Here is an 11,261-nt window from a genome sequence, read left to right as displayed (position 1 = left end):
TGCACACACATACATGCACACACATACATGCACACATACATGAACACACATACATGCACACCCACAGTACTTTTGCGGAGAAATTGCGCCTTGTGTCTCAGCTGCTACTCCGCCTTTCAGAACCCCCGAACATGACGGAAGGGTCTTTGGACGCCAAGGGGGCAGTCCACCTGCAAGGCGCTTCGGGGATGCTTGTCTACCCTGCAGCCCAGGTGAAGCTGGATACCACCGAAGAGGATGATTCGGTTGGGGGTTTGGTGTGGTCCTTTTTCTTTCCTGCCGATGCCATGCGGTCTCTGGGACCCTCGGCAACTCTTGAAATCGACATGAAGGCTGACAGTGGACGACCGTTCTCCCTCACGTGGCTGAACCGCCTTCACCATCGGCAAGACGTCGTGCTTCAGATCGAGGGAGAGCAGAAAAGGGTAGCTCCCGCCCCCTGGAAGGGAGGCCCTTTGCCCGTCCCTCACCCCCTCACACCGCAGCAAGAGCAGCACGAGCGGCAGCAGCACTTGCACATACAGAAGCAGAAGCAGCAGTTGGAAGCTGCTGGCCTTGTCAAGCCCGAGAAGGAAGTTATTATTGATCCTTACAAGTGCGTTGCTCTGCCCTGCACGCGGTGGCTACAGCAGCTTTTTCGCGCATGCACAGTACCTCGCCTTTTCGGGAGCCATAATCTATATAGATATATACAGAGGAGAGGCGATAGTCGCTCCTAGACCGCCTCCCCTAGACCGCCTTTCTCGTGGACGTAGGTTTGTGCGACTTGTTGCGGTGTTGTCTTCTGCAGCAAACCGCACAGCGAGCCTGGCTCCGTTCGCGCTCGACCCCATGTGCAAGAGATGCCGCAGGAGGAGAAGGAGACGCCGAAGGCGGTCCAAGATACGGAGACTGAGGAGGCAAAAGGGCACAACAGCCAGGAGGCCCCGATGCAGCTTTCGACGCACACGCAGGAGCAGGACGTGGCAGTGGAGTGCGCTGAGGGAGAGGCATGGGATGAATCCGCCGAGGAATGCCGCTCTATTAGGTGTGTCTGGCTGTGAAGATTCGTGTCTTCAATGCTTTGCGGGTGCCTCTCTGTCATACCCCCTTGTCTACAGCTTTGCGCCAGCTCCTTTGCTGAAGGTCCTTGGGCTACTTGCGCGCATTACACAACACAAAGAGGGGCATCAAGTTTACACGGTTACCGCTTTTGCGGGTCTGCAGGAACGAGTCATCGAGTTTATGGCTGCTGCTTCTCTTCTCGGGGTTGGGCGTTGGCGGTGTTTGGCTGATCTCGCGGCTCATAATGAAGCACCGACGGTCCGAGAAGTCACGACAGGTACCTCCCCCACTTGCGACGCAAAGTATAAGCTTCAAACACAAGCGAAATCTAGAAGGGGGGCCGCTTGTGTCGGGAAGACGCGTGCAAACGCATTCCGTAGACTGTCTACACAGTCTACACAGCAGGACCCGCTCCTTCAGCACGTTCCTTGAGCTGTCGCTTATGCGTCTGCGCGCGTGTCTTTTCTTTCAGCGAGACACGGAATTCGGTCGGTTCGATTTGCTAGGTATGGAGGACCGTCATGTCTCCGACTTTGACGATGATGACGTGTAGCTGGTGCAGCTGCAGTCCCGGCTGTTCCAGAAGTCTCACCCCTGCCTCTCACATCCCACCCCGCTGGAGTGTGCCGAAGCATAAGGCGAGAAAGGGGGTTAGGGAGTGGCCTTCCCATACACTAGCCCCACTGAGTGCAACGCTTGCTGGCAACACGGGCTATATAGCAGTGGCGGCTTTCAGCCCGAAAGTCTCCCGGCTGAACTGCACAAGTTATTCGGAGTCCTCGTGACGGGGTGACGTGGTCTGAGCTTCTATTGTCTCCGCATGAGCGCCACCCATGTCAGCCAGCAGGCGGGCGAATTAGGCTCCGGTGCATGCAAAAATGCTACTCAGGGGCTTAAGCATTCTAGAGAATAGCCGCACTTTGTTCTCTTTTTGGCTTAACGGTAAATTTAGTATGCGCCTTTAATGTATCTACACTGCAGATGGCACAGACGTCCCTCTGCCAGCCGTGCGCACGGCGTAGTGGGCCACTCCTGCGTGTGCACATGGGGCCCCTCCTCTCCTCTCCAGTCTACTCAGATCTCTCTCTTGTGGCTTCCCTCATGGCCCTTAGTACGTGGTCCTCAGTGTGTGTAAAGGCCTCCCAGTTTGCTCAGACGCACTGCAATCTGAGTAGACCAACTTACAGCACACTATCTTTCCTTTCCCTTATTGATGGCTTTCAAAGACCTGAAAAACTCTGCCATTCGTTCTGTGCTTCACGGTCGGTTTTGTCAAACCCGAGATGCAGTGAATGAGCAACTGACCCCTTCGACCGCTCCCTTATCAAAGGTTGCAACACCATCCTGTCAAAGCACGCTCACTAACTACCACAGAATATTCTGTAACAGCCTAAAACTTCGGGTTGAGGCCATATTGGGACCTCAATTGGGGCCCCTAGGTGGACCCCAATAAGAAAGAAACGGGAGAGGGTGCGGACCGCCAGCGTAACTACCAGCCCACACGCTGCACATGGAAGGAGGCGGTTGCATTTACACCTCTAAACTACAGCCAAACGAAAAAACCTGCGCCTCAAACCTGTGACTGCACTAACGCAGCGACATGGCTGCGCGGAGAGGGCGCGAGAGGGAAGCGCGTTATGAAGGATGGAGGCCGTTTGCTCGCCTGGTATCTCGAAGAGCATGCGTAACTTAACTGCACGCTTGTCTGTCTGTCACGCGCTTTCGAAAAACCGTTAGGTGCGTGGGACTTCACTGTACATGTTCGAAGTCCTTGCTTGAGCTCTTCTCATAATACCAAAGAGGACGTAGCAACTCCAGGCTTCAAGCCCGGTAGTTCATAATGCTCCAGGGAGTTGTAGGCATCTTCTCAAATGCAGGCGCTGCTTCTGAGGAGGCCAACGCTTGAGCTAAGCACAGTAAAAGAGAACACATAACAACACAGTGCGGTAAACCACACTCTTGTTAACCATGCAACGGAACAGATTTTCGCGCACACTATGTATTTAGGGCTCATATGGTCCTGTGAGCTGACAAGTGTTCCCGGATTCCGATCAGCAGGTCTTTGTCATGAAGCAGCATTGCTACAAAGCCACAGCCGCCTCGTTGTTTTAAAATCACTTGTGTGCAGCACAGCGAGAAATACAAACGCTCAAATGCGCGCAAAGGTCCTCTGCGATACGCGGCAGCGTATTTGTCGGCTCCGAAGCCATACACTGCACAGCGTGCATCCTGGCGCACGTTACACGAGACGCGCCGTAACCGACACACAAAAAGATTCAAAATCAAACCATACAAACTTTCGTATAAGGACCCACGTGACACTATCATGTGGCGTTCGGTCTAATTCAACTTACCCTCGAGGAAATCCTGAACAGCCCGGCGAAGAGCTTCCACATTGCCGCAATTGTACCAGGATGACAAGGTGCTACGTGTGAGCCGCGCCTGCGATCCTCACCCGCCCCTCTCAATGTGCTCTTAGACTTTAGCATTAAAAGGAGATTCGTCAAAATCAAGACAAATGAGCCGGAAGGGGCACAGGACCTTTAGAAAAGAAAGTATTGGAACAGTGGTGAGAAAGAGCAGCATAAAAAATGTACAGCAGAGGATCAGCCGAGATGCTAAAACATAAAATCAGTCGAACAAAGTTAAATGGCAAACGCACAGTGGAACAAACGGCAGTGGTTTCCGATTACCATTAAGTGCACAAATTAGATTCTGGACCTAAATTCTCACTTTTCTGACTGCTTGAAAGGCGAGGCACTGATGCAACGCAAGGTCTCTACCAACTGCCGGATCCACATCAAAGCGAATCAACTGCTGAGTCCCCCCATGCTCGTAGCCGTGCCTGCGTGCATTCATACATGTTCACATAAACATACCGAAACTAAAACCCCACAATGTACCTCTCATGAAACTTCTTTCTCTCATCTCTCCTGGTCTCAGCCAGAAGACATCCTTGCCAGGGAATTTGGACATCTGCAGACAAACGGCGAGTGGCACCTTCTGTTCTCTATGGCACTTGCTTACGTATTAAACACCAGCGCTAAGACAATTGTATTGGGTCCTTTGGAGGGCCGCACCTGAGGGAGGATGCCGCTTGCGCAGAGGGAGATCAATGAACAAAAACGGAGATACTTACGTACTAAAAGCCACAAACGCAACATGCCAATACACGGTGTTGCCCCTAAAAGGTGCTGCATCCGTCGCGACAGAAGCAGTCCATAGCAGAAGTAAAAGTAGCGGAGCTGCAGCGGTGGTTAGAGCCTCTCTCCCGTGAAGAATGATACCAGGTACTCCCTGTACATAGTAGGGCTAAAGCAGCTGCTATTGCTAACGCCTCACTGAAATGACATCCAGCGGTTGTTCAATTACCGCAAACTCAGTGCCCATAGGTTCTTTCGTTAGGTTCAGGTGAATCAGGCCGTCCTCGTCCACTCTTATGCAGCTCTTCGGATAGCGCAGCTCTAGCATACCTGGGACATTAAACAAGAAAGCTCTGCTTGCTATACCGTAAATCGTGGGCATCATCTTCAGTCATTTCGAAGAGTACTAGCAAAAGAGAAACAGCGAGTGGTGAAGCTGTTATCTACAAGGTGCACACGTCAACAAAACAGTATTCAGTTCCCTAGTAGCACAATGAAGCCTCGGGTGGCTCGCAAAAGGGCCTGGCTGCCGGGCAAGCGAAACAAGGCACCCTGTGGAGGGCTAACGCACGAAAGTCAACTAGCAATGTTGCTGGAATTTTCTTCTTTGCCTTGGCCGCTTTCACGGGATCGCGCTCCAGCGGCACAGCGCGATCCGCCTAAATGCACACGCACCTCATAATAAAGACAGCCAATAAACATTGGCTGCACGGCAGGAAAACATCGAATCAGCACGAAACAAAGACGTGGCAAGGATATAGGGGACAAAAATGCCAGGAATTTCAGACACGTTTGGATGCGATTCTGGAAGCTACATGCCTTCCTTGCGCTACTGCTGTCTAGGGTGCGACACAGCGCCATGGGTGGGCAGCAGGGGCTGTACAGACAGTCTGATAACCAGGGAAATCGCAATGCATCTACACTGGGGGCCCAATATTTTCACGCCTTGCGAAGACGTGGTTGCCGAAATCGATTAGGGGCTTACGGAGTCTAGGACATCCCGCAGCTTCACCGCGCAACTGAATCCGCCCCTAGCGAGAGCCTTAAGGATCAAAACGGTGACATCCTCCGCGAGCAGCACGGGGCCCACGATGGAGGTTGAGACCACAGTTACAAACTGCTTCGGCGCTAGGATTTTTGCCGTGCGGGCTCCAGCTACGTGCGCATCGTACATGCCGGCCTCATTGTCCCTTAGCTTGGTGGTTTCAAACTGAGGAGGCAGAGAGGGGCAGAAGCAACATCGGATGCACTGGCAGTGGTGGAAGAGCCCCAGAGGTAGAATGCAAACGCTACACCAGCTGGCTAAGAGTGTCGAAGCCTTTCCTTTTTAGATGTTCAAGTACAGATCCAAGGCAATCATTTGAAAGGCATCGAGACTTCAAAGCTGTCTGAGCTAAAGCGGCAACTCTGATGCTACAAAGAATCCAGGAGAGGACGTCGCTTGAAGATTTACCTGATCTTCCACCTGCCTGTAAGCTCTGACACAAATGTATTTCCCCAATGAATCTGAAGGAATTATCAAAGGTGTATCCGGGCCTCCCCCAGCCAATGCTGCAATGCTGAAGACCGTGGCTTCGCCAACTGATAGGCTCTCCGCCCTGCGTTAGCCACACGCAGCGCAAACCCTATACTGCGCAACTAATTAAAAATCCTAAATCCTAATCCGTCGTTGCGCTGGCCGCTCGGATGACAGACCCAGCAGGATGCAGGCGCTTAAGCCACTCGAGGAACCTGCACTCGCCCTTTGATGCAACAATGAACGGAGAGAAACTGCTGCAAAGACCGAATAGGAAGAGAGTGTGCACCGAGAGACTTGATGGGGAGGAGCAACAGCATTCACCCAAATGAGGCCGAGAAGGAGGCAAACCATGACAAAAGCACATGGGCAGCTGAAGGTGGATGGAGACAAACAGTATGGACACATACCACTCAATTTTATAAACCGGGAACTCCCTCATGTACGGTGAATCATCTCGAAACTGCAAAGTGCAGTTGACAGCGCATTCCCCTGCAGTCACAAAAACCCAAATACGCTCACAGAAAGCTGTTTTCCTACACACAGCCATGTAAAACAGGGGCTGCGCGACGGGACGTAAACCGGCTATATGTAGGAGCCCGACATCCCTGCAAGCATGAAGAGCGGAAGTGCTTCGTAGTTAGCACGGGCGAAGACCCCTTTGCCAATGTTTGCGAAGATGACAGAAGGATGCAGCGAAAACAGAATGACCATATGAGGAGGCAGCACCCCTAGAGATTTTGCGAAGTACGAGTATTTTCCCACGCGAAAAGAGGGGCATACCAACCAGCAACATTAAGAAACAAAAAATCACATACCAGCAACTAGGTTTCCAGTGCAGACATGCAAAAAACTGGGGGAGGCCCAGAAGCAACAGCAAGAGCGATAAAAAAGAATTCAGCTACGCCCATTCTGACGCATAGTGTCTGATACACTCGGTTCCGTTCACGATTATCTGACCTTCGATAGCTACAGGGTGTGCCGCCTCCCGAAAGATGGTCACGGGCTCTTCTTCTATTTCAACCTCTCGGTGGAAAACGCCCCTATCCTCTTCCTCTTCCTCAGACACAGACTCTACCTCTTCAATTTCTGGCAAAGCCATCACCTTCAGGTCCAGCGGTTCCTCCTGCAAAGTGACACACAAGAAGCTCCCTGAGAATCGAAAGATGTTCTTCCGCTTTCTTCTTGCTTGTGGTACTGTCAGCTGTTGTGTGTGTACACCTGGCTCCTTCCAGCCCACAGGCACCCACGTACTACGGGAGTTTTACTGTATCCTTGCTTCGTTTCAGCGTTCTACAATCTACTGCTGACTAAACTGCAAACCAGATACTCAAAAAACGAATTATGTCCCACCTCCTTTCGCTTCTCCTTTTTCAGCTGCGCCGAGAGTTCCATAATGCCTTCGTAGGACTCTAATTCTTTCTTCGCAGCCATGTCGGCCTCCCTTATCGGCTTTATATGGTCAATTACATCGGCCTTCTCCATGAACTACAACGATCCTCGAAAAACAAAAGTTGAGCGACACTTGAGATAACAACCGCTAGAAGTACAGCAATTTCACCAGCACCACCAAACACTGAACCAAACAAGTACTGGACTTGCGAATCCTCGCAAGTAAAAAATGGTTGACATTCAACTAGATATGACCACAGCTGACGCCGACCGCCATCCTCTTTCATTCCCAAGCCCAGACACCACCAAGAGACAGATATAGCTGAGACAAAGCAGGGCTGCTTTGTTTACCTGGTCGGGCGCAGACCTCTTCTGCAAGCACAGAGAGCACCAAACAAGGACAGCAGCCTGTACACAGTAAGGTTGCCTCAAAGATAGAACGAGGCACAACAAGAAAGCGTAGCTTCCCATTGCAGTACTGTCTGTGGTCTACAGTGAGGCTTGTGCAATCTTTTGCTACTAGTCCCACATGGAGTACACATGCCCACAAAGCCACATACACGGTATTCTGCCTGCGTGCTGGCTCCACACTGATACCATTTGTGACTCCGTTAAAAAATTCCTGAATGATCTGGCTCCTTTCGTACCCCTCCCCCTCCTCGCAAGCGCTGTCCTGCCTAGCATTTCCCTGTCCTACTTACCACTACCTTGATCTGTCTGGTGGTCACCATCTTGTTTCTCGGTCGTATCCGAGCTTCCTCTTCACCGATGCGCTCATCGCTAAGCACTGTGGACTGATCCTGCCCCATCTTGCAGCACCTGGATGAGGCAGCAAAGGCTCTATTTCACTTCGACGAGAACACGTGCAAGCGTGCACGTAGCATTTCATGAACAATTTTGGCACATGTGGCGCCCTGGTGCGGAAAGCTGAGAAGGCCTGCCGTTCTCAGCGCTCGGAGGAGAAATGAACGAGACGCTGGTGGTAACTATCCGTGAACACCTTTGAGCTAGTGAGCCCTCGCTCCAGCTTCTGCTGCTCTTCTCAGTGCTGCGGCCACAGCTAGTTGTATCACGGGCACGGGGCAAAGGGGAAAGCGCAATGGCTCACCCAAGGTCCCTCCTTAGTGATGCTTTGAGGTCGGCTGCTCAGTCACACAATCCTGAGAACTGCGAGGAGTGGAAGGGAGGGGGAACACGGAAATAGGGCCGGCCAGTGACATGAAAATGAGACGACTGCCTCAAGTGATGAGATCCATAACGAAAATAAATGATGTGCTTGACACTAACTATGTTGGGATTGAAGCTGGTGTTGCATCGAGGCCAAGCTTAGCGTACGCTTGAGGAGCAGTTGATACTAGAAAAGAACCGCCTCAACCAAACAATTGAGGAAAAGAGTAGACATATTTACCTGCAACTCCACTCTTGAAAGTAATTACAATAGCAAACCCCACACTTTTCCCAGCCAGTGCACGCAAACACCATGGCACCCACAGCTGCGCGAGCAGTAGCGAGACTCAGGCATGAAGCCATAGCAATCTTGGTCCATTCCTCTAAGACACTGAGTCTAGTGAGTGTATTCTCTGTAGAATTCTGATACAAAAGCTGCCTTTTTTTCCAAAAATAAGGCGAAGACGAGAATAGACAGGGCTGTGCCCTTCCTGCCTCCCATCGAGAAGACCCGCCCAACCCGTATACCCAACTCGAAGGGTTTTGAAAGGCTTTAGAGGGAGTACGACGGCACCAGTAATCCTCGAGGTGCTCATGACGTCCTAACTTTTCTGTGCTGCACGGCACCACCCCTTACTTCGCGTGCATATGCAAAGCAGAGATCTAATGGGAACTGCCCACAACCAGGGCGCCCCCTCCACTCCAGATGGAGGGTCCTCGTTGCCTCTTCTAGTGGTGGTTGCATCTTCCGCAGCTCTGGAGGAGGCAACTCCCTTGGGGGGCCCCCTCCTGCTGCAGACACTCACAGAGCAGCTGCTATTGCAATTGGGCAGCTGCTTGCCCGATGACGGAACAGGGAGGAGTGGGGTCCTCTGCGAAGAGGCACAAGGCTGCAAGTCATGGCGATGTTGCCTTCGAACAAAGTACTACACCGCCCAGGTAAGGGCTCTCTTAGTGCATCCACAGCTGCGGTCTCAGGCGGAACCACCTACAGAGTCACAGCGGATCTGCAAAAACGAACAAGGGTTGGATCGCGATGAGCGTCAGAGGCAGGATAATGGAAGTAGAGAGGAGGGTAACTTTACGCCGCTGGCAGCCCCAGAGGCGGTGGTGTTTGTATGCAGTAGTGACGAGCACCACGAACTACTCGCAAGGCGCCACGTCGTTGCAAATGCCGCTGAAAGAACAACTGAGGGCAAGCAGCAACCACTTCAGCCCTTACCTTTCATGATGAAGAACATTTTACTACAGCAGCATGATCTACAGCAGCAGCAACACCAACACACCCAGAGCGATGGACAGGAGGTAAACCCAGAAACCAGCGAGTGGTGGGTGCGAAACGTACCCCTAAAGTTCCTTCTCTCTGTCCATTGTGACAGGAATAGCCGATCTTGCAGCTTTGACTGCAGCACGAGCTCCCCCATTGACCATGAGGTGGATACAGCTGTGTGGATTTTCGGGGGTGACGTATTCCTAGAGGGAATGGAGCTTTGCCTTGTTTGTAGAGGCGCAAACTCAAACTCACATGCTGCCTCTCCGTCTCCGCCCCACAAATTTGCCGCTGACGCAGTGTCTCGCCAGCAGCACCGCCTCCAGAAAATCGCCGAATCGTTGCAGTACCACATGTGGCCGGGCCTCACTCGCATTAAATCTGTGACAGAGAGCGGGTCAAAGGACCGTTCCAGTGTCTTTGGCAGAGCAGTCAATGACAGGAGAGGCTCAGGGAATTCCAATGTAGAGGATCCTGCACAGGGGCTCGAAGGAGGGGCTTCTCGGCTTGTCCCCGATGTCTCGGAAGAGGCTCACAACAATGCCCATGAGGAGGGGCAGCACTCGACAGACGACGCCGAGGTTTTTGACGCCCTCACTGCAGCTATGCTGGACTTAAAACAGAAGGGACCTCATGTTTCCTCAAAGGGAAGACGGCAAGCAGCCATGCGACTAGCTTCTCAACTTGCCGCCCTCACTATGTGCGACGAAGACTAGCCATGTGGCGCCGGAAAAGGCACTTATTCTCTAAGTATAACATTCATCAGTACCACGCAGACACAAGCTGAATCCAGTATCATTCTTGTTTTGGAATTGCAATGCAGAGGGACCGCCTATAGAGCGACGGATTTCGCACTATTCCAGATAACGAGCCTATGTGTAGCCCGCCCCACCGTTCTTCTTGCATCCGCTACCGGTGAGACTGGAGGGTTAATTCGAAAGGGCTCTTAGGGCTCACTGGCTAGGGTGTGTGGGGCAATACTGGCCACTAATTTATTCGGGGACCTCGAGAATCAGATGTGTCATCCCTGCCGAGGCGCCTGTTACGCGTTCTACTGGTGCTGGCGAATAATTTTCCCCCACTGCCGTTAGTGCTGCTTATCATCTCTCAGAGATTTTTGCCTCCCTAGAACGCCACGATACGCTTCCCAGGTTTCCATCTAAGGTCGTAGAATCCCCAATACCTGACCGAATCAGTAGGCGCATGGAATGACAGAGGATGCCAGGGATTGTTGCAACAGAGAATTAACCTTTTCTGTTAGTATCTTTGTATGAATTTAGATTGGCAGAGGTCAGCGGCCACCGTTTCCCTTCCCCTGGCTACGTCGGGTGGTGAGTGCAGCGCTGGCAACACGAGCGCCACTGGAAGCTTAAAGAGAAGGAATAGTAGATCAGAGGTTGGTGCTTCAGAATTTCACTGCAAAGCAGGTTTGGCAGAAAGCTATTTTCGTTGAAAAACAAACGCGCCAAGCTCAATGTCACAGCTGGCACCACCACTCCCGACACCAACCTGGTTATCAACAAAAATATGCTTGCAGAAAACTTTCTTCCTATGCACCTCTAAATAAACATTCTTCAGGCAAGGATGATAGGAGCGTAGTTCTAAAGGATGGCCTTGTAGCTCACCAAGGCCTGCTTTTACCCTTTGCTTGCCTGAGCTCTACCTTTTGCTGCTTCATTCAGCAGGTGTTTTGGTGCTTCACCTTCCGCTGTTATAGTTAGCAGCTATT

General features: G+C 51.9%; 3 protein-coding genes across 3 annotated transcripts; 2 read left to right on the top strand and 1 right to left on the bottom strand.

Annotated features, from left to right (window-relative positions):
- Nucleotides 1–131: 131 nt before the first annotated feature.
- On the top strand, nucleotides 132–1,597 carry LOC113146623. Its single transcript, XM_026334572.1, has 3 exons — nucleotides 132–595; nucleotides 1,207–1,321; nucleotides 1,517–1,597. The coding sequence occupies exons 1-3, from the start codon at nucleotides 132–134 to the stop codon at nucleotides 1,595–1,597; spliced, it is 660 nt and encodes a 219-aa protein (XP_026190357.1).
- Nucleotides 1,598–2,865: 1,268 nt separating this feature from the next.
- On the bottom strand, nucleotides 2,866–7,904 carry LOC34619228. Its single transcript, XM_026334570.1, has 14 exons — nucleotides 7,797–7,904; nucleotides 7,575–7,685; nucleotides 7,438–7,503; nucleotides 7,057–7,191; nucleotides 6,664–6,829; nucleotides 6,114–6,195; nucleotides 5,641–5,785; nucleotides 5,173–5,397; nucleotides 4,759–4,846; nucleotides 4,387–4,517; nucleotides 4,072–4,124; nucleotides 3,778–3,889; nucleotides 3,399–3,486; nucleotides 2,866–2,951 (listed from the first exon to the last, which is right to left on the bottom strand). Exons 1-14 carry the CDS (start codon nucleotides 7,902–7,904, stop codon nucleotides 2,866–2,868), a joined length of 1,596 nt encoding a protein of 531 aa, XP_026190355.1.
- A 1,024-nt stretch (nucleotides 7,905–8,928) lies between these two features.
- Nucleotides 8,929–10,248, top strand: LOC34619229. The gene has a single exon (XM_026334569.1). The coding sequence runs from the start codon at nucleotides 8,929–8,931 to the stop codon at nucleotides 10,246–10,248; it is 1,320 nt and encodes a 439-aa protein (XP_026190354.1).
- The last annotated feature ends 1,013 nt before the right edge of the window (nucleotides 10,249–11,261 follow it).

This window comes from Cyclospora cayetanensis, unplaced genomic scaffold (assembly GCF_002999335.1).
Source record: "Cyclospora cayetanensis isolate NF1_C8 unplaced genomic scaffold, CcayRef3 CcayRef3_contig_45, whole genome shotgun sequence".
Taxonomy (NCBI): domain Eukaryota; phylum Apicomplexa; class Conoidasida; order Eucoccidiorida; family Eimeriidae; genus Cyclospora; species Cyclospora cayetanensis.
This window is presented reverse-complemented; position numbering and strand designations above follow the sequence as displayed.

Bases quoted from the DNA above. Each gene is read 5' to 3' on its own strand.
- LOC34619229 (XM_026334569.1), top strand. From the start codon at position 8,929: ATGGGAACTGCCCACAACCAGGGCGCCCCCTCCACTCCAGATGGAGGG.
- LOC113146623 (XM_026334572.1), top strand. From the start codon at position 132: ATGACGGAAGGGTCTTTGGACGCCAAGGGGGCAGTCCACCTGCAAGGC. The intron at 596-1,206 runs GTGCGTTGCTCT...GCGGGTCTGCAG, and splicing joins GTTATTATTGATCCTTACAA to GAACGAGTCATCGAGTTTAT. The intron at 1,322-1,516 runs GTACCTCCCCCA...CTTTTCTTTCAG, and splicing joins GGTCCGAGAAGTCACGACAG to CGAGACACGGAATTCGGTCG.
- LOC34619228 (XM_026334570.1), bottom strand. From the start codon at position 7,904: ATGGGGCAGGATCAGTCCACAGTGCTTAGCGATGAGCGCATCGGTGAA. The intron at 7,504-7,574 runs GTACTGCAATGG...TACTGTGTACAG, and splicing joins CTCACTGTAGACCACAGACA to GCTGCTGTCCTTGTTTGGTG. The intron at 4,518-4,758 runs GTGCGTTAGCCC...TTAATGTCCCAG, and splicing joins AACATTGCTAGTTGACTTTC to GTATGCTAGAGCTGCGCTAT.